The sequence below is a fragment of the Delphinapterus leucas genome, chromosome X, assembly GCF_059928025.1.
Source record: "Delphinapterus leucas isolate spDelLeu-1000000601 "Yukka" chromosome X, BTC_Dleu_Yukka2, whole genome shotgun sequence".
NCBI classification, from domain to species: Eukaryota; Metazoa; Chordata; class Mammalia; order Artiodactyla; family Monodontidae; genus Delphinapterus; species Delphinapterus leucas.
Genome location: NC_143150.1, coordinates 26536036 through 26559692, shown reverse-complemented (window position 1 = coordinate 26559692; position 23657 = coordinate 26536036). Strand labels below are relative to the sequence as shown.

Here is a 23657-nt window from a genome sequence, read left to right as displayed (position 1 = left end):
ATGTTTCTGTGGCTAAGATATGGGACAGTGCAATATAGGACTATGAGAATCTAGCCACAACAAAGAATCCAGCTGCAGAAGTATATATATCACTAAGGACTCAAAGAAAGAGAAGCTAAGTAAGAACAAAACACACATTAAGTTCATTTGGACTATTCATTTTCAATAAATGGGAAAAGTATTAGAATCCAATTCCATTAACACACTAAACCCTATACTGATGCCCAATTTACAGAATGAAATAACCTTAATTGCCGATCAGACGTTAGTCTCTTCTTAAGGGCTATGAAATTTGGCTATGTCTACTTGAATGCAAGTGCTCCAAAACAATAGAGCAAGACAAGAGTTCTCTAACATGGAATATTAGTTGTTGAAGAAATAGACTACTCCAACACAAGCTAATCAGATAGAGACAGTTGAGAGGTAAAGGAGAAACTCATATTGAACCTCTACTGTTCAAATACATCTCAACATGAGGGGGGGAAAAAAATCACAACTACTAAACATAGAAAGTCCTTAAGACCATCCTCGGGAAAGCACAAAAATCATACAAAGAAAAAGGCTACAGAAGCTTAAAGCAGCACAGGGGAAATTCATACTGACATCAAGAAACTCCAGGTACCACCTCAATAATACTTATTATGAAAGCTGTTCTCAACTGGGCAGATAATTTTATTTATACAAGTGTAAAACCCAGCCTAATAATAATAGAATAATACACCACTTGTAATAAAATGAAACTTAACTCCTGCTTTACAATAAACACCCTTACAATCTGAGAGTTCATCTTTCAATTCAAATACCAAACAACCATGGAAAGTATCTGGTCTGAATCTAACTTAAATTTTCTAATAAATAAAAGAGTGAAACAGAATATCCACTTAAAGGTTAGGGAAAAATCTAGTTATTATTTTCTAAAGCAAACAACAAACAACAGGAAAATTAGAATTAAGCAAACATTAGAATCATACAACCTCAATTTAAAATAATTTATTCCTCAATTTTTTTAATACATTTAATTTCTAAACATAACCACAAACAAAAGAAAATGCCTTGTTATGCTATACTGGGAGAACAGTCTAACCAAATTATTTTTTTATAGGAGCTTTTTTTTTTTTGTCCTCCCAGCTTACGTAATATTTCCTGCTCTACTCACAACCAGAGAAAAAGATTAAAATACCTGTATTTCTGTCTAGCAACAATGGCTTACCAATATTATCTTAAAACATTCACTACTATAATTTTGAATAAAATGAAACACAAGTTATACACTTCAGGGATCCTTGCATCAAAGACAAAAAGAAATATGTAACAATTATCAAATTTAAAAAACATATATATACTTACACTAATGTCATTAAGAACATTAGATGCCTGTTCATGCTTTAGATTTCCTTTAATGACATGGCATGATAACTCAAAAAGAGCTTGCTGGAAATCTGTCAAACATAAAAGAAAGAGTATAATGACACAGTCTCTTGAACATGAAAGGTAGACTCTCTAGGGGAAGATCTACGTATTTCCTACTTCTCGGAATTATTATAAACATCAATAATGATTAAGAAAACTATACTTCTAATGTTTTTCTCTAGCAGATTTTTTCCTTTTATTTTCACAAAAACACAATACTTAGAGTAGAAAAAAGTTAACCTTGACTCCACTACTATAACATAACTACTGCTTGAGCACTTCCTTCCAATCTTTTTCTATATGTCTACATATTTTACATACTTGCATTCATAGTTTACATCATTTGGTATTCTGATTACCTGACAAACATTTCTAAAAGCATTTTCTCGTGCTACCAAAGTCTACGAAATTATTTTTAATGAGTGCATAGAACTCTAGCAAGTGAATATAAACTAACCATTCTTCTCGCCAGGAGATTCACAGATTTTTCTAACTATATTCAGATTATAGTCAATTCAATCGCAGGGCTACACTGACAACAGATAAGGAATAGCAGTAAATATAAAATTTAATTTTACCCATATCCTACTGTCAGAGAAATTTCTCCCCAAAATCTCATTTTCTCCTCTATTTCCATCAGAATTCAAACTAAAATACATTCAGCCCTCTGTATCCATAGGTTCTGCATCCACAGATATGGAGGGCTGACTTTAGTCACTGTACAATGCCATTTTATATAAGGGACTTGAGGATCCTCAGATTTTGGTATCAGAGGGGCTCCTGGAACCAATCCCTTGCAGATACTAAGGGATGATCGTAGTTACATATGTACATACACACATAAAACATCAGTCCTATGAGAATTGTCAACCACATGTACAGTAGTCTCATTCACTATTAATCAGCCTAGCCCCCCTTTCCTGGAGAAGGAATTTGAGGAGGGGGGAGGAGTTAATGGTCAGGTGAACACCTCCTTTCAGCCACCTTTTTCTTTAGTCCCATACACTAAAATCTTTATCTCCTTCCTCTCATTAAAAGTAGGAAAACAAGTAGCTCTAAAAACATTAATGTAAAATAAAGTCAATTTATAATCCACTTTTGAAATAAATCAAAAAATCTTTCAGGGCAATATAACAAGTTAAGAAATCAAATATTTGGGAGTTCCCTGGTGTTCTAGTGGTTAGGATTCGGTGATTTCACTGCTGTGGCCGGGGTTCAATCCCTGGTCGGGGAACTGAGATCCTATAAGCTGTGCAGCGTGGCCAAAAAATAAAAATTTAAAAGAGAAATCAAATATTTAAAAATCTTCTCCTTTGGTCTACTACTAGCCACAAAAAAGGAACATAACAGAAATCAAAACATTTATCAATCCCCCTTTAAACAATGAAAATAGTATTTTACAATGAAGTAAATTTGTCCATTAAATTATTCACAAAAGAAATATAGCCAGATTATCCCAATTCCTTATGAAGAATCCATTAAATATATTCTACCTTTTTCACAAATATGCCTTCATTATGCTTATAGTAAACTATATAAAAACTAAAATGCAAAGGAAAAATTTCTGTTAGTATGGTAGGAATATGAGGTCAATTTCATGCTTTCAATTTCCATTAATAAAATGCTTTTATAACGAATAATAGCCATTTGAAGTTATCCAGATAACTAAGATTTTTTAAAAAGCAATCACTCTTAGAAGCACAAAACAGCTGAGCATCATAAACTAAATTCCTGTAAGAATATGGGCTCACAGGGGCTGAGGGAATTCTAATCTTAATCAAAGGAGATTAAAGTAGAGAACAAATGGCCCAGGTCATCTTGCTGACACTAAGTGACATAAAAACAATCACAATGTAATCCACAAAGTAGCAAAGACAGTCCCCAATTCAAATGTTATTTAAATGCCCATTTAAGTGGCTAGCCCTGCAAAATCCACAAAGCCCTGCAAAATCTACACTAAAGCTGAAAGCCCTGCAAAAAAGCCCTGCAAAATCTACACTAAAGCTGAAAAACTTTACATTTACAATGGGGAGGAAAACTTACAACCCTTATAATTACACAGAAAAGAATAAATGCTAATGTTTCAGAAAAAGCAGCTTTAAGAACATTCACTACAAGTAAAAGGGACTTCTAGACATTCTTTGTGGAATTTGAACATTTTAGACACTAGTTCTTGGTTATGTCGAATATCACTAAGACTACTCATGTTTATCAGCCATCCTTACAACGTTATTTTATGGGGATGTGGGGAAGAGACTTATAAAAAGAACAAGGAGAAGCAGCGTGTGCAAGGGAAACTGCTTATATATGTTTATCAGCCATCCTTACAACGTTATTATCAGCCATCCTTACAACGTTATTTTATGGGGGTGTGGGGAAGAGACTTATAAAAAGAACAAGGAGAAGCAGCATGTGCAAGGGAAACTGCCTGCCTGAAATGAAATCAGTTTGAGGGAGAGGCAGAAAGGGAAAAAAGGGCACAAGGAACACCACCCAAACTCAATCCTCCTGAGATAGACGAAGGAAATTCTGAAGAAACAACATTCAATTCCCTGCATGGACTACCCACTGGGGCCCTCAGACCAAAGCTTGATTGTTGGCAGATATCAGCCAAAGAGTGTTATGCATTGAGGAAGTAGGCAAGGGCTTATATTAAGGTAATATTTAATTTTTGATAAAAGTAAACTTATCTACAGAAAATTATCTATTTTTTTATTTAAAATAGAATATTGACTATAAATTATTTTTCCAGATTTGAAAAAAAAATGTTATGGGTTCTATCCCCAATGAAAGCTACACATAAAAATGCTTTAAACTTACTGGGCATTACTGCTTTTGTTTTTGCCCCTCCTTTTCTAAATCCATATACCTAATTTTATTTATTTTTTTTTATTTTTTATTTTTTTGCGTTATGCGGGCCTCTCACTGTTGCAGCCTCTCCCGTTGCAGAGCACAGGCTCCGGACGCGCAGGCTCAGCAGCCATGGCTCGTGAGCCCAGCCGCTCCGCGGCATGTGGGATCTTCCCAGACCGGGGCACGAACCCGTGTCCCCTGCATCGGCAGGCGGACTCTCAACCACTGCGCCACCAGGGAAGCCCCATATACCTAATTTTAAATTAAAGTTAAATAGCAAGTCCTTTAAAATTAACATAACTAAAAATTTACACCCTGTTTAATAACATTTTACTTAATATACCATATTTGTGATATGCAGTAGTAAACAACTCCGTTCCTTTTAATGTTTTCCATGACACTACCTTTAACAAGATCCCCAGATACCACCTAAACATAACCAGCTTTAGTAAAAACACTGAACCTCAGTTTCTGGAAGTTTCCTAGTGCCAAAAAGATCAGAATAGTTTTTTTTTTCCGTGCTAGCTCTTCTCTTCTGTTTATGATTGATACCTAGCCTGTATAAGTTTTACTACAGCTAGCCACTGCTGAAATGTAGGTAAATATACCATGTTACAATTATAAAAGCCAAGCAACATTATATGACTATTATGCAGGTCAAAAGACAACCATATAAAGAGATATATAGTCTTACTATAACTATAGTTTTAATCTCAATTCTAATATATTCATAGAAAAGCTTTATATAATGTGAATATCTTAGACCTTTTGCTTTTATTCATAAAATTTAATGGAAAACAGGATATTTATTAATTTTGACCAAGCCAAAAATAATAGCTATGATACTTTATTTATTTATTTATTTATTTATTTATTTTTTTGGGCTGCGTTGGGTCTTTGTTGCAGCGCGCAGGCTTTCTCTAGCTGTGGCGAGAGGGGGCTACTCTTCATGGGGGTGCACGGGCTTCTCATTGTGGTGGCTTCTCTTGTTGCAGAGCACGGGCTCTAGGCATGCAGGCTTTAGTAGCTACAGCAAGCAGGCTCAGTAGTTGCAGCACACGGGCCCTAGATTGCGCAGGCTTCAGTAGTGGCACGTGGGCTCAGTAGTTGTGGTGCACGGGTGGTAGGGTGCGCGGGCTTCAGTAGTTGTGGCTCGCGGGCTCTAGAGTGCAGGCTCAGTAGTTGTGGCGCACGGGCTTAGTTGCTCCATGGCATGTGGGATCTTCCCGGACCAGGGATCAAACCCATGCCCCCTGCATTGACAGGAGGATTCTTAACCACTGTGCCACCAGGGAAGTCCTATGATACTTTTAAAAGTCTTACCTCTAGAAGTTGAACTATCATGGCTTTTATTTTCACTGAGGATCCGGCATAAATGCAAACTAGAATAAAACAAATAATCTGTATTAATTTCTAATCCTAACATGGATAATCCTTATAGAGCAACTTATATCAACTAAAAATATCTGGAAATGTATCAGATATTTTTAAATCTATTAGTTTATAAATTAAATAAACGTACAAACCCTAATTGGTCAGAACTGGAGAATGCTAGTGAATCAAGTCATTATTTTGAAAACTGGTAAATAAAAGAATGAAAATCAAGCACTTATTCTGCCTTTTGTATATGAACGAATAGTTAATAAAAAATGCCTCTGTTAGTATTTCAGCTAACAAACAAAGGAATGGTAGAATTAGAACAGCACCATTTTAAGGTCCCTAATAAATTAAAGGATCTAGGCATCTATTAATGGCTGTTCACATCACAAAAGACAATCAGATATTATGTGCCTCCTGATCCTGATATACAAGAATACACCACCACCTATGAAGTTGTCTTTAAGGGGGGGGCAATAACTTAAATTCAAACTGTGAGAAACTCTATAGGACAATGGCCCAGTCTCTTCAACAAATATATTACAAGGGAAAATAAAAGATGGTGCGGGATCCTTAGGGTGAAAAAGGCTTAAGAGATATATCGATCACTGTGTATGGCTCCTTATTTGGATCCTGTTTCAAACAAATATTTTAAAAATTAACATTTATGAGTCAACGGGAATATTTTATAACTTTTTAAATGATAGATGCTGAAATATCTACAGATGAAATATTTACTTCAAAAGTATGGGAAAATGGGTAGGGTTATAGATGAAACAAGACTGGTCAGCAGTTGATAAATATTTAAGTTGGTTGATGATTTCATTGGGGAGCTATTATATCTACTTTCTCATCTGAGACTTTTTTCCTATAACAAAGTTTAAAAACAAAAAGTTGAAATTTTTTCATAAAATTAAAAATTTAAAAAAATACTTGTTGTATGGTGAATATTTCTTCACTAATTTAAATACAGCAAAGGATAGATATACAGTATACAGTGAAAAGAGGTATGTTTAATTGGAATTCCAGAAAGAAGAGAGAACAGGGCAAAAGCAGTATTTGAAGAAATAATAGCCAAGAATTCAGTTTTCCAGAACTGAAGTGAAATCCGTATCTGGTTATATCAATAGTAAAACTACAGAAAACCAAAGACAAAATCATTTAAGCACCTGAGAAAAAAAAGGCAATTAGTATCTTCATGACTTCTCAACAAGAACACTTGATAGCTGGAAGATACATTCAAGGTGCTAAAACAAAGTACCTGTCAACCTAAAATTCTATACCCAAAAAACACAGTTCCAAGAAAAGATAAAATAAGGACTGAACTTCAGACTAATAAAAATTGAGTTCACATACTAAAAGAAATGCTTGAGGACATTCTTCAGGCGGGATAAAAATGATCCCAGAAAGAACCTTAGAGTTGCAGCAAGAAATGAGGGAAAAAAGTGCTAAGTATATAGGTAATTCTAATTTAATATTAACTGAATAATAATAATAGTGACTTATGGTATTTAAACATGTGTAGTATTAAATATAGAGAGATAGATATATAAATGGAAAAACACTGAAATACATCAAGGCTAACGGGGGTTTATCCCAAATACACAAAGTTGGTTCAAATTAACTCACCACATTAAACTGACTTTTAAAATAACACAATAATTCAGGAATAGGTTCTATTCCTAATTTTCTAAAAGTCCTTTTATGCATCAAAGACATTTGACAAAATTCAACTTCCATTCACTATTTTTTAAAAAGACTTTTAGAAAATCAGGAATAGAAAAAAACTTATAATTTGATAAAGTAGCAGTTCTGATAGTGTGGTTCACAAACCCCTGATCCCCAAGACACTTTCTAGAGCTCTGTAAGGTCAAAACTATATTCATAATAATACTAAGACTTCATTTCCCTTCTTTTGCTGTAATGACATTTGCCCTAATAATTCAAAAGCAAAGGAAGGTTAAGACGGTTAGCACCCTAACATTTATCAAGGCAGTAGCACCAAACTGTCTCATTGAATTCTTCATTATCAAGAAATCAAAGGAAAGAATATAGCCAGTCTCATGTAAGATGTCACCGAACTGTTTCATTATATATTTCATGACCATTCACAAACAAAAGCCAGTTTCACTTAAGAATGTCCTTGATAGGAGTGACCTCAGCAAGATGGCAAAATAGGAAGCCCCAGGCCTTCCTTCCTCCCATAGAAACACAACTCAACAATACACATACCCAATTCCCTTTACGAGAAATTCAGAAACCAGTTAAGAGGCTCCTGCATCCCAGGTGAGGACTAAACCAGCTGCATCAAAGCTCGTAGGAAAACACAACACACTCTTTCACCATAGTCCCTCCTCCTGGCACAACACCACACAACTGGGAGGAAATTCCCAATTCCCAAATTCTCCCTGAGGAGGGAAAGAGAAGACTGGACTATATATACATCTAACATTCTGATTGGCGGGGGGGGGGGGGGGGGGGGGGGGGGGGAGTGGGCAACAGCTTGGCAGTCTCTCCCTCAACGGAGAAAAAAGAGTGTCCAATAGCCCAGCCTTTGGGAAGGGGGGACTGCCTGAGAGACTGGTTTCTGTCTAGCCTGACTTAGGGCACTGATGGCACCCAGCATACTCTAGCTGCCTGGGAGCCACTAAGAACAAAAAGAGCTGGGTGCTGTGCTGCTGCTTCACAGGACCCATGGTACAACAGATGGACACCAGAGAATGCAAGAGAGTGCCAGTTTCTGGAAAAAAAGAAACTGGAAAATCCCTCTCATCTGGAATCTACACATGAGTCCAGAGAAGACATATCCAGAGAAAAAATCTGAGAGGCCCCCAGAATCTATAGCCAAGCTGATTGGTAAAGGCCTTTCCCTGTACTAAAGCAGTCCATAAAGACTGGGATAAGAGTGTTTTTTCAAATGCAAGGATACCAACACAAATTACAAAGAACATAAAGAAACAGGTAAAATGGCCCAATACAAGAAACAAAATTAGTCTCCAGAAACTGATCCTAAAGAATTGGAGTCATATGAATTATCTGACAAAGAATTTAAAATAACCATCATAAAAATGCTCAATGAGCTCAGGAAAATGATGCATGAACAAAATGAGAATTCTAACAAAAGGACAGAAAATTTTAAAAGAACCAAATTTTGGAGCTAAAGAATGTAACAACTAAACTGAAAAAGTCACTAGAGAGCATTATGGATAATTCAAGAGCATTATGGATAGTCATATACAAAAGAATGAAATTGGACACTTCTTACATCATATATAAAAATCAACTCAAAATACATCAAATACATAAAAATAAGACCTGAAACTGTAAAACTCCTAGAAAAAAACACAGGGTGAAAGCCTCATGACATTGGTCTTGGCAATGATTTCTTGGATATGACACCAAAAGCACAATGAAAGCAAAAAAGACAAGTGGGACATCAAACTAAAACTTGTGTGCGCAGCAAAGAAACAATGAACAGAATGAAAAGGCAGGGGACTACCCTGGTGGGCCAGTGGTTAAGACTCCATGCTTCCACTGCAGGGGGCACGGGTTCCAACCCTGGTCAAGGAACTAGGACCCTGTGTGCCACACGGTGCGGCCAAAAAAAAAAAAAAAAGGCAACCTACGAAATGGAAAAAAAAATGTTTGCAAACCAGCCATGTATCTGATAAGGGGCTAATATCCAAAATATTTAAGAAACGTCTACATCTCAATAGCAAGAAAAATAATCTGATTTTAAAATGAGCAAAGAATTTGAATAGACATTTTTCCAAAGAAGACATACCAATGGCCAATAGGTGTATTAAAAGATGCTCAACATCACTTATCATCAGAGAAATGCAAATCAAAACCACAATAAGGCATCACCTCACACTTGTAAGGGTGGTCATTATTAAAAAACCCCAAACAAACAAACAAAAAAAACCAGAAATGACATCTGATAAAGGACTATTATCCAAAATATACGAGTAACTCTTAAAACTCAACAATAAGAAAACAACCCAATTTAAACATGAGCAAAGACCTTAACTGACACCTCATCAAAGAAGATATACAGATGGCAAATAAGCATATGAAAAGATGTTCCACATCATATATCATCAGGGACATGGAAATTTAAACAATGAGATACCACTACACACCCATCAGAATGGCCAAAATCTGGAACACTGCCAACGACAGATGCTGGTGAGGATGTGGTGCAACGTAACTCTCAATCATCACTGGTGGGAATGAAAAATGGTACAGCCACACTGGAACACAGTTTGGTGGTTTCTTACAAAATTAAACATACTCTTACCTTACAATCCAGCAATCCCACTCTCCTTGATATTGACCCAAAGGAGGTGAAAACTTATGTCCACACAAAAACCTGCACATGGATTTATAGCAGCTTTATTCATGACTGCCAAAACTTGGAAGAAACCAGGATATACTTCAGTAGGTGAATGGATACATAAATTGGTACACTGACCCCATAGAATATTATTCAGCACTAAACAGAAATGAGCTATCAAGACATGAAAAGACATGGAGAAACCTTAAATGAACACTAATAAGTCAAAGAAGCCAATCTGAAAAAACTACATAGTATATGTTTCCAACTAAATGTCATTCTGGAAAAGGCAAAACTATGGAGACAGTAAAAAGTTCAATGGTTGCCAGGGGTTAGGAGGAAGGATGAATAGGCAGAGCACAGAGGATTTTTAGGGCAGTGAAAATACTCTGATACTATAATGATGGATACACATCATTATACCTTTGTCCAAACGCATAGAACGTACAACACCAAGAGTGAACACAGAGGTAAACTTTGAATTTGGGGCAATTATGATGTATCAATGTAGGTTCATCAGTTGTAACAAATGTAACACTCTGGTGGGGGATGTTGATAATGGGGAGGCTGTGCATGTGCGGGGGCAGGGGGTAAGGGAAATTTCTGTAACTTCCTCTCAATTTTTCTGTGAACCTTAAAACACCTGTTTAAAAAAATTAATTCTTTAAAAACCAACAGAAAATAAGTGTTAGGGAGGATATGAAAAACTGGAAACCCTGTGCACTGTTGGTGGGAATGTAAAATGGTAAACAGTACGAAAGTTCCTCAAAAAATTAAAAATAGAACTATCATACAATCTAGCAATCCCACTTCCAGGTATTTACTCATAAGAGTTGAAAAGAGGATATCAAAGAGGTATTTGCACTCCCATGTTCACTGCAGCATTATTCACAATAGCCAAGAGATAGAAACAACCTAAATGTCCATCAACAGATGAATACGTAAAGAAAACATGGTGTATACATACAATGGAACATTACTCAGGCACAAAGAAATCCTGTCATATACAACATGGATGAGCCCTGAAGATAGTATGCTAAGTAAGTCAGTCACAGAAGGATAAATACGGCATGATTTTACTTATATGAGGTATCTAAAGTAATCAAGCTCATAGAAGCAAAAAGTAGAATTTCGGTGGTTGCCAGGGGCTAGGGGGAAAGAGAAATGGGAACTTGCTGTTCAATGGGTATAAAACTTCAGTCAAGCAAGATGAAAAAGATCTAAAGATCTGTTGTACTACACTGTGCTCATCGTTAACAATACTGTACTGTACACTTTAAAATGTGTTAAGATTTATCTGATGTTATGTGTTTGTATCTACAATAAAGAAAATGTCCTTAATGAAGTAGTGAAAATTAATTTTAATAAATCCTAGCCCTGAGAACATGCTTTTAAAAATATGTATTTTTAATATTCTATGTGACAAATTGGAAAGTATACATAAAACATTTCTGTCTCACACCAAAATACCATGGTTGTCTCCAGGAAAATCACCTATACGACTGTTTGAATTCTGAGCTGAACTAGCTGCTTTTTCACAGAACACCATTTTTACTTGAAAGAAATGACAAACTATGGTTATTCGGATTTGGGTCTTTGGCAGGCATTTTCTCAAAAATGAACCAAGAGAGCCAGTCCCTTCAAGAAAAACAACTGAGAGTATTTGTTGCCAATGAGAAAATGTAAAGTTTCAAACAAAAATTAGAATTTTGGAAAACTTTTATCTGGCACCATGGACTTGGCTAGTTCCCAATTCATAAAAACTTTCCTGATAAGTTCAGTGATGATACTAAAGAATGTGGGGGGTTTTTATATTATACAATGTATTGTGTCAATATTTGGAAGTGCTGCATCATTCAGTGAACCAATATTTTCCAAATGACCAATGCATGATGTTGCAAAATAATGCATGGGTAAAAGACAGATTCCAAGTAAAAGAGAGACAATTGGATTTCAATTTAACAAAGTACAAAAAGTACACTGATATGGTTTTGGATTTGGCATTGCAACAAACCATTAACAAACTACCACCTGACAAATTTTGACATGATATCAAAGAATATCTACAATTATCTGAAAAGGTTACTAAAATTCTCCTCCTTTTGCCAACTATTTATGTGTGAGGCTGAACTTTCTTCATATACATCAACCACAACAATATATTGCAACCCCTACTTCACAGCACACATAAAAATCAACTCCAGTTAGATAAGACTTAAAAAGGGAGAGCAAAATGTTTCCAGAAAATCATAGGATAAGTTCGTTAACCTGAAAATGGAAACTAGTAAACCCAAAAAAGTACTAATCAAAAAGTAAAAGATTGATAAATTTAACTACATTAAAATGAACAACTTCTGCTCATCAAAAGTCACCACCATAAGAGTGGAAGTACAAGCCTAAGAATAACAAAAGATATTTGCCACACATACAATGTAACCCACAAAGGGGACAAATACACACTATAGAAAGAACTCCCACAAATCAATGAAAGAAGTGCAAACAATCCAACAGAAAAATGGGGAAAAGATATAAAGAGGCATTTCACAAAAAACCAGAAATCCAAGTGGCCAATAACACAGAAAAAGACGCCTATGCTACTACAAATGAACGCATATGCAAAACAAACAGACTCACAGATATAGAAAACAAACTGTGGTTACCAAAGGGGAGAGGGACGGGGGGCGAGGGGAGGGGGAGACAATTTAGGAGTATGGGATTAACAGATACAAACGAATACGTATAAAATAGATAAGCAACAATGATATACTGTATAGCACAGGGAATTATAGCCATTACCTCATAATAACCTGTAATGGAGTATAATCTGCAAAAATACTGAATCACTATGCTGTACCCCCAAAACTAATATTGTAAATAAACTACACTTCAATTTTAAAAATTGGGAAAAATGCCTATGAAAATATGAGCCCCAAGAAAATAACATTAGATACATATTATATTGACCAAAAATTTACAGTCTGACAATATTAAATGTTAGCCAGGATGTGAAGGTAAACTCTCATACACTGCTGGTGGGAGTATATTTTGAAATAGTTTGGCAGTATCTAGCAGAGCTAAAGTTAATCACAATCTAGAACCTAGCCACACATACAATGTATGTATTCTACAGTTCAGTATATATCCCACAAGAACACATGCTGTGTACACTAAGATACCTGTATAAGAATGGTTCTATTGGCACTGTTGGTAACAGCCAAAAGCTCAAAACAACAAAATTGTTCATTGGTAGCCTAAGAGGTAAATTGTGGTATAGTTATACAATGGAGTATCTTTTAACTATGAAAATCAAAGAACTGCAAACACTTGCAAAAATATGAATGATTCCTAAAGATATAATGTTGAGCAAAAGCAGCCAGATACAATAGAATACACCCTCTATGATTCCATTTATATGAAATTCAAGAAGAGCAAACTTAAACTTATTTGGGTAGCAAAACTGTAAATAAAAACTAGAGAAAGCCATAAATGTCAGTTACCACAGGGGAGATGAAGAAGGTGCAATCAGGAAGGGGGACTATGTTGACTAGAGCTGGATATGAGTTACATGGGTGTGCATCTTACAGTGATTCTTTAAGCTCTACATTTAGATTTTATGTACTTTTCTGTATTTTTTTAATTTCACATTTCAGAAAAAGAAATATTCTTATTACAAGCTGTACAAAGCTCTAACGAAAAAGAAGAGAACCAATGAATGCGCATGTTTCTCACTCTTTTATGTCTAGCAATGCTCTTTCCATAGTCAATAAAACAAGTAACTTTAAGACTTACAGAATATGCTTATATATCACATCTAAGGTGAAATATGATGCCACATGACAATCATCCACAGAGAGATTATCGACTTTGCAGATTATGCATGCCCTTGCAGTTCACCTCTCTGTGTCTTGATTATTTCAATACTTCTTCATCAGAATGAGCAGGGTACAGTTCAATAAACTTTTCCCAGTCAACAATTCATTTGTAGGTCTCACAAAATTATTTTCAAAACCAAAGAATAAAAATACCTTGCCACTGAAGAACAATTACTAAATTAAATCTGCATAGTTTGAAAATCTCATTTAGTTATTAGTTTTTAACCAATTCCTATTAAAAGAACAAAAAAAAATTTTCAGAGAGCACCTTAGAAATGGTTAAATAAGCTGATTTAAGTTTGACCCCAAGTACTTTCAACTACTTCTGAGAGCCAGATAGGCCTTCCAATGTGTTAAGACAGTGGGTAAGCTTTTAATTTCTCAAAATAAGTTAAACCTACCACAAACTTACCTCAAATTAAAAAAAATCAATCTTCATTACATTAGGCAATACAAAAATATCTGCTTCAAGACTATCATCAGAGAATATAACCTAAAAATGTCTGATACCTAGCTCCTTTTTTGTTAAGAGTAAATATATAAGAAGGTGCATCAAGGCTGCTTCAATATTTGCTATAAAGTACTGAAACAATTCCCCCTTGTGGTTCTCACTGTCCCCAGAGGTTCGTTTCCCTTTAGAATGTAGTAGCAGGAAATACTGCATCTTTGACAGAAGAATGCAAGGGAAATCAAGTAACTCATCTTTCCCTTCGTACCCAGGCTACTAAAAAGCAAGGTCAAATATTCCTTCTTACAGTGAATGTGTTTGCTTATTCACATTTTCAATAGCTTCATTTTCTATTTGTTTTAATAAGCTTAATGCAAATGTCTTTTGTTATAATCCTTCCAGTGGGGAGGGGGGAATGTCAGTGTTCCAAATCCCACTTAATCTAATGGTACAGTCATTGTTACATAATTTTTAAAAATCATTGAAATGTAATTTCATCTTGTCAGTCACAAGGCCACAAACATATTCATTAAAGGCTGCAGATGATAATGTCATCATGAACTATTAATAAGCATCTCAAAGATTTGCTCAAATTGTGTAAGGAATCACTGATGGGTTATTATGATAAGGCAACTTACTTGTATAACAGATACTTTTGTTTCCCTAGTATAAAACACTTCTGCCTTAGTTGTTGGAGGAAACTAAAAACAATCACTAAGAATTTTCCCCCAATCAGCAGATTTGTCCCGGCTCTTCCCCTAAGTAATTCACTAACAAAAGCATCCTTAAGTATCCTAAGTATCTTTAAGTATCCTTAAAGAAACAATTCTGTTTCTGAATGTTGGGTGTCTTACTACAGTTCTTATACAGTTTTAGTTCTCTATCGTAAATTTTAAAGGGAGGAAAACAAAACTACCTCCAACAGTTGCCCATTTTAATGTGGTTTTAAAAATAATCAAATATTCTGCCTCGGTACAAATTCAAATGATTATTTTAGTCCTTTAATAACCTCCAAATAATTGAATTTACCATTTTTTCCACTTTTATAACAGTTTGGTGCTACTGTGGAGATGCTATCTCAGGCCCCTGAGAACAAAGAATATACTTTCTGTCAAATATCTGTGAAACTTAAACTGAATAAAATGTCTTAAGTTCTTCCAAGAACTTAATGTTATTTTGCAAATACTCTTTAACATGAGTATTTGGCTTTCCGTCTTACTTGGTCCTATTTTCCAGTAAAAAAAAGAAACACAACACAAGCCTGCACTACTTGATTATGTTCAACATCTCAAAGTTGGCTCTACATATAAAAAATTGATGTCAATCTGTGCTTCAATTAATTTTTAAAAACAAAACAACAGAAAAGGTTACATTTTGTTAAGCAAGTGCTACCTCTATTATCATTGATAGAAGAGAGACATAACCCACAAAAATGAATATTGGGACATGCAGTTTTATATTGAAAGATGCATTTAAGAAAATGAAAATATGCACTTGTGAGGAGGAAAGGGAACAGGAAATCTTAAAAAAGACAACAGAAGTTCCTGCACACAAGTACATTAATAGCATTCTACCTTAACTAAAGAATAATTTAATTTTTCTAGCAAACAAAGAAAGCAGTAGCCTGGAAAAATGTTCTGATACTGCTATAACATTTTCTGAAGAATTTCTCTTACCAGGGAAATAAGACCAAGACTTATGAACACAGGTCAAATGAGAAAACAAATGCCAAATGAAAAGTAAGACATAAAGAAATGGTTTCAGATAAAGCTTCAGCTGAACTTAGAGCACCTTTTGAAGAAAAAAAAAGACTTAAATACTAACACTAAAGTTTCTTAGAATGATTATTTGCTATAAACTCCCTCCTCCAACTTCCCTCCAAAAAATTCAGGACAGACAACATTTAATGAACATCCAAATGTACTTCCATAAGTTCTGGAATATGTCATCTAGTAGCAGAAGAAGAAAAAGAATGGCACCAAAACATTTGGCGATTAAATTTTAAAACTTTATTATAACTACTAATAATAAGGTAACACCCAACAAAAATTTCTAATTGATGTATAATTTTTTTAAAAGAAAGAATTAAGTTCTTTAAACAGACAAATAGATGATATTCAACAAATATAAGTATTTCAAAATTAAACTAAGTATTGACATGAGGCTAACATCTTCAGATTAAGAGCTTGGAATATAAATCCTCCATTAAGGTTGCTTGTGACACAAAGAAATGCTGAGCTCACTGTGTTAATCATGCCTACTAAAAACGAAATTCTCCCCTGGATCTACCAGTACATGCAAGTTTATTAGCTTAATCGTGGCAAACCCTATGCTAGTATGAAATCATCAAGAAACTAAAGCTCTAATTCCAAAATTAAAGTGATTAAATCCATATCTTGCATGTGTCGCAGAATTTCAAAGAGTTTGTATTAAGATGTGAAACTCTGAAGAGCAGATCTAAGTGTTACTGGAAAGGACAATTATGTTTTGGTAGTCCTCCTCTGTCCTTTTGCTATCTCTTGGAAAAGATCATTTTAAGAATTCTGTAATTTACCATGAAAAACATAATCAGTATCTCTGGAAACAACAGATTAGCTAAGTATGTGATGGACCATTCAGATAGGCAAAATACAGTTTTTCTTTTCTCCCTAGTTACTTAATAAAATTTATTCTTCAAAGCCAAGACTTTCCATCTTAATAGACAGTTGCTTTTCATGAGGCACAATTAAGAATTTGCCCTCTCAAAGTTATAAAATATCCCATACATTGCATATGTTCACTATGCTGCTGAAGTTGACTACAACTCCCAGAATACAGACTTACACTGCTGAGACAGACAAGAAATGAACTAATACCTCATGAAACATATCATGCAGTTTTTAAAAAAGGTAACTTTCAGTCAAGTTAAAGCTCATCTGCTAATTTATCTCATTAAAAAGGAAAAATCCACCCAAGATATAATTTTAAATACTGGTCATATCTTAAAAGCCAAATATATAAATGGATTCATTAATAATTTGGTGGCACATTTTTTTTAACATTTCCAGTTGCTGGTTTATATTTTAAGAAGCTGTTTTTCAGACAAAAGAAAGGATTTTTTGTAATATATTTATAATACCATTTTTTCTAATAAAATGAAAATGCTAACTCTATCTTTAGCAAGATACAAAAATTCCAAAGTTAGACTATATGCAACAAAGTTTTCAAAGAGGGAAAAGAGGTCCAGTATATGAAGACTAAGCACTGGATGGTGATTTGTTTGACTATTTCATACAACTAACAACTATTTAAACTATTTCATTATTGTCACACAACTCTCTTCATGTAACAGAACAGAGTTATAAAACTGACTAAACTGATCTGGATCTACTATAGTTCAAACTACATTCCACAAGCCATGCAATAACTACATAAACGTTAAGTCCTAATAGCAGTTTTGAAGCAGCTCTTCAAACACAGAAATTTATGATGGGTAGCATGGATCATGAAAATATACATAAAGTGAATCCAAAATTCCATTTTGACTAGGTATTTCGACTTCCTACATGACTTTTTCTCCAACCACTGCCAGTCAGAAGCCAAGCAGAATTTCCTACCCTGAATACCACTCATTCTAAGGTGGGAGTCATAGTAAAACTGTCAAAAACAGTTAGCTAGAAGGAGGAAGCTGAGCAATCTACAGATGACAGTCCCTAAATAACTGTTGGCTTTAAAAGTAAACAAAACAACAATGAACTGATTTATCCGTTTTGGGAGGTTATCCTAATCTAATATAGATGAAAATGATGGTTTGGTTTGGTAACTTCCCATCCTGCCTTCCTTGCACACAAGAGACTTAATAGCTATTTGTTAACTAGCAAGTACAAGGATTTGGAAAATGTTCCTAACAGTTAAAAATGAATGCTTATCAAACAGACTTCTCTGGCAGTTAACAAAATAAGCTCTCTAAGCATATGCTAGAAAGGCTATGGGGGGGTGGGGGAAGGACGGGGACGGGAGGGTTGAACCAAAAGAAAACGTGAGACAGTCCCCACTCTTCAAGGGTCTCTCAATTCGTTAGAGTACAAGAGTATACATGAAAGAGTCAGAGACTAATTAATTGCTAACCTGAGTGGTACAGACTTTAAGTGCAAGAGCTGTCCAAAGAAGTTTAAATATCTAAAGATTGGAATAATAATATTACTTTTAATAGCTATCACTTGAGTACTTACTATAAGGCAAGTGCTTTACAGGCGTTATTTAGTCTTCACAACAATGCTTTGAGTACTTATTATTCCCAATTTACTCAAGGGGAAACGGTCAAAGTGGTTAAGGAACTTACCCAAGGTCACTCGGCTAGTTAAGTGGCTAAAACTGCCGCTTACCCAGGCAATCCAAGTCTAGCGCTCACACTAAGACTTCATAAGGCAGCGCGAGCGCGGCAGCGGGTGGGGAGGGCCATATAGGCTGGCGCTATTACACGCGCAAGATCGGCCGACGCATTCCCCGCGTACGTTCCAAGTAACGAAGTTTCAAAGATCCGTATCTCGCGCCAGCAACCGTAAACTGACTACGGGGATCGGCGCGCAACCACGGCAAAAACGGCTAACAGGAGTTAATCTAAGACGGGGCTGAGCTTTAATTAATAAAGCGATTCAGAGGGAAAAAATTGCAGTAAGTTATTTGTTTTAAAATCTGGGGTTTGTTCCGCCGCTTAAGAGAATTTTCCCCCCGAGACAGGGAGAGCTGAAATTCGGGGCAAGGAAACCGCGGTTATAGCAAATCACTGTTTTCTGTATTACTGAAAGGAAAAAAAAAAAAAAACCCAAGTTTTAGGTCTACAAGAAACGCGTTATTCTAGGTACACGAGAACCTTGGAGAGTTGCCAAAATTAGTTGTAGTCCCAGGACAAAATGGGGTTTAGGAACATTTAATGACGAAAGTTGATTCCAACCCGAAACGGCTCTAAGGTGAAAAGACGGAGCAAAGAAATGCCGGTAGGTCTTCGGGGAAAGCGGCAATCCTTGCTACACTTCGCCCACGGGCAGCGGCGCCGCGTGAGGCCGGGACAGTCCGAGAGACAGCTCCCGAGAGGACGAGAGGTGCCAAGCGGGGTTCTTCCCGAAGCCCCGGGCTTCGCGGCGGCGGGCGGAGAGGAGGGGAGGGAGTCCGGGACGGTTCGGACTTCGGGCAGAGGAGGCGCCGGGCTCCAAACTGCGGAGTCGAACGGGTGCAGAGTAAAGAAATGGGACAGACTGAAACTCCGAACCCTCCCGGCGCGGCCCCGTGAAGAGAAAGGAGCCAAGTGAGCTCAAGCGATGAGGGGGACAAAAAGAGACGGAACGAAAGCGCAGGGACCCGTAGGGACAAAACGGGAGTTCCGCTAAGAGGCTAAAAAAGACAACCTCCGGCGGGCAGCGGGGCTTTCTGGGAAGCCGGGAAAGGCAGGAGGTCGGCGGCGACTACCAGCACCTCTCATCCCCGAGTTCGAAACTCCTAGACAACCATCCACACCCGCCACCCGGATGGGGGAGGGGACACCTCTTCCCCACCACCACCTCCCCACAAATATGAGAGCAAGGCTGACGCCCGAGCCCAGCCCGGCCGTGCGCCCGCCTCCAGCCCGTACACTCACAATTCGCCTCTCCCTGATTTCTCCCAGTTCTTTATCCACTCTACGGGAACCAAGACAGTCGCGGCCGCCATCTTCCCCTCACTAGTAGCAGAAACCCGGATGTGTAGCACGCGAGCGAGGGGTCAAAGGGGAGCACCGCCCACGAGGAATGCCGGGAGCCGCGAGTTCGGTTTTCGATTTCCCGCCCCACTTTCCACCCCACCCTGCGGAAGCCCGAGGCCCTGTTGCCAACCAGGTGGCTGGGACCCGTGGGTCCCATCTCAGAGTGACTACGCTGGCCGGGCCCTCTGCAAACCTTGCCCCCCCCTTCCCTTTAGAACAGGAAAAATGCCATCCCCAGGCCAACTCGTAGCCTTTATCTTCTTCCGTAGCATCTACTCCAGACCACTAATTCAAAATTGTGTTTTTTAAAGCACCTAATGTGCTAGACACTGGGGACAGAGAAATAATAAGCCATGATGCCTACCCTCAACGAGCTCAGTCCGTGGGGAAGACAAACATATAAGCAGATCAATTACAATACACCCCGCTGAGATCAAAGAAATTAATTGGGGAAGAGGCAGCCGATTACTATGTGCCAGGCATTCTGCTAATCCGAAGGATACTATCTTAGGAGAAAGATAAATCGGCCCTGGGAAACGCTTGCAACCATCAGGGCTGACAGCTACTGTGTCTGCGGCTGTCATTGTAACCTTAGGCAAAACTAGAGGGCGCAAGTACGAAGAGAAACGAGTTGTTTACACTACATAGTCTGAAAGTATCTCCCGACGAGATAACTTCGTATTTCAAAGGGCGAAATAGAAACTTTACGGTCGGAAAACATGGCCGACACCCTCCTAACTCTGATGAATATAAGCATCCTTATGTATTAAACAAATGGGCGTCATATGCCTCCTGATGAGGTGCTAAGAAAAACACTAACCAATTTTGTAGTATTCATCATGCCAAAATTCGCATAACCTGAATTTAATCACGAGGGAACATCAGACAAGCCCATATTAAGGGACAGTCTACAAAATTACTGGCTTGCACTCTTCAAAATCATCAAGGTCACTAAAGACAAAGAGAGATTGAGGAACTCTTCCAGATTAATGAAAACAACAGAACAACTGATCCCCAGCCAGAAAAAAAAAACAAATTTTTTTATTTTGCTGAAAAGGGCATTCTTGGGACAGTTGACCAAATTTGAATATCTGTAGATTAAGTAATAATATTGTATCAATGTTAATTACTTGAGTTTAATACTCGTTTTGTGGTTATGTGAAAGTCCTTATTTAAGAAAATATGAAGTATTTAGAGATAATGGTGAACCATGTTGCAACTTTAAAATATTTCAGAAAAAAACGATAGGATGATGAGGCAAATGTAAAATATTAACATTTTAGGAATCTGGGTGAAGGACTGACAGATTCTCTGTTCTATTTGTGCAACTTTTCAAAATAAAGAGGTTTTAAAAATACATGTTTGGCTGAAAATTTACAAAATACAGACAAATGAAATGAAGAAATCCTACCACACATATATTAATGTATGAACTTTAGAACTAATATCTAAATTTGGCAAGTTTTACCAAATGGACTAGGTTTATTTGCATTGAAAAACTGTTCAGGGGATGGGCTGTATTTAGAATCAGTTGGGGAAAATGCTACATTGTTTGATTGTTTTTCATCAGCTATATCTAGTCTAATGTCCTGTCTGATTCTGAAATTCTAAAGCCACCCATTAGAAAATATACACCATTCAGTTTCAGTGACATCTCAAAAAAAATCTTTTGCCACTTCAAGGAGGTTCAGAGATATGAGTTCCCTCTGATCTTTTCATTTTTCTTATTATGAAATATTTTTAAAGTGAACAGAATGGTATAGCGAATCTTCATTGTACCATCATCCTCCCTAAAGAGTTTGAAATCATTGTTACAGGATGGCCTCTGTGATACAAGAAGAACTATCCTGATGCTTATGTATACTTCACTGTATAATCTACAGCAGTGAGCACTATCCACATTTGGGATCAGATAATTCTTTGCAGAAGGCAGGGGGAATCCAGTGCACTGTAGGATGTTTAGCAACATCCCTAGCCTGGACCCACTAGATGTCGGTAGCACCTCCCACACCAGTTGTTACAACAGTATCTCCAGACATTGCTAAATGTCTCCTGGAGTGTAAAATAGCCCCCTGTTGAGAGCTAGTGAGCTATAATATTCTGCTGTATTGTGGCTTACCTTGCCACTGTATCACAGTGATTTCTTCTTCCAAACACTGAACTGTGTGCATTATGCATGCTACTCAGTATGCCACAAATGTGGTATGACCTGACTGCAGTGATGCCCTTTGAGGCCTTGCTCTTCCCCTCTCCCAGAGCCTGCAGAACTATTTTTACATGGTATGATAACTCCTTTAGGAATTGCTCACAGCTAATTGCTTTTTGCTCCATAAGATTGCAAAGCTATCATATCTTTCGCATCCTTGTTGGCTTGCCTTTTCTTTGCTATCAGCGTCTGGTATTGTCTCAGCAGCTGGGGGTACTGTTCCCTGATGATTTCACTGGCTCACAGGTACCAAAGGACTAGGCAGGGACTGAGGTCTGTGGTGAAGGCTAGGGATTGGGTAGTTTCAATATTGACAGCCTGATGCATGGAGTGATTGGTTGATTCTAGGTAATTGTAAGGTCAAGCAATCTTTTTATTATCTCAGTGACAACAGATAATGGGACCAAGAAGGAAGCACATAATAGCAAAACAAGACAAAATAAATAAAATACATAATGAATGCGAAAGCCGTACACTTTGTGGGACTGTCCCGTGAATGCTGAGTATTGGTAATGGGTTTTTATTAACCAAAGACTTAGTTATGTTAAATATACATATTAAATTTCTAGGATAACCACTACAAATATATAAGGATATTATATATCTTCCAAACTATCTGAGGGGGAAAAAAATTGAAAGAGAAAGAGGAAAAAAATCAATCCCCAAAAGGCAAGAAAAGTAGGGAAATTTTTTGGAAAAGTGGAACAGAGAGAATAGAGGAAGAAGTTTAAACCTACCAATTTAAATTTAAATATATCAAAAATTGCATAAAATGTAAATGAACTAAATGCTCCAGTTAAAAGTAAAGATTATCAGTCTGGGTTTAAAGAAGGCTAGCTATTTTTAAGAGACATCTCTAAAACACAGGGACACAGAAAGTTTGAAAGTAAAAACAATGGGGAAAATACACCAGGCAAATACTAAGATCAACAAAAATTAAGCTGTTATAGCTAGATTAATATCAGGCAAACTAGACTTTACGGGGGAAAAAATTACCAAATTTAAAGACGGTTACTATATATTGATAAAAATTTCAATTCACCAAGAAAATGTAACCATTCTAATCTTGAATGTAATCAACCACTTTGAAATATATGAAGCATGTAACAGAACTACAAAGAGAAATAGACAAATCCACTACCACAGTGAGTCTTTAATTCATCTCTCCTAGATATTGATAGATGAAACAGACAAAAAAGAATCTGTAAAGATGTAGAAAATTTGAACATCAAATGAACAAGTTTGATCCAGTAGATATACATAGAACGCTGTACCTAGCAACTGGAAAATAAATATCCTTTATAATAACACATGAATGGGGCACCATGTACAGATTGCACACTGATCAAAAGCACCTAGCCAGAGGGACAAGTGGGGATCAAAAATTTATCCCATGCTCCACTTGCCAGACCACATGCTCAGGTGTGCTGCTGTATCCA

At 36.8% G+C, this 23657-nt stretch overlaps 1 protein-coding gene across 14 annotated transcripts in view; it reads right to left on the bottom strand.

The window, feature by feature from the left end:
* THOC2 (THO complex subunit 2) overlaps positions 1 to 20021 on the bottom strand; it is a 103079-nt gene extending 83058 nt beyond the window's left edge. For 11 of the 14 annotated variants that reach the window (XM_022561832.2, XM_022561833.2, XM_089904117.1 and 8 more), the window contains exons 1-3: positions 19911 to 20021; positions 5587 to 5645; positions 1348 to 1439 (exon numbers count right to left, since the gene is read on the bottom strand). In XM_022561832.2, the coding sequence (XP_022417540.1) occupies positions 1348 to 1439; positions 5587 to 5645; positions 19911 to 19981 (222 nt within the window). In that variant the 5' untranslated portion in view covers positions 19982 to 20021. The remainder of the gene's footprint in view (positions 1 to 1347; positions 1440 to 5586; positions 5646 to 19910) is intronic. The other 3 variants (XM_022561841.2, XM_089904121.1, XM_022561843.2) reach the window with 1 other exon arrangement.
* Between the last annotated feature and the right edge of the window lie 3636 nt (positions 20022 to 23657).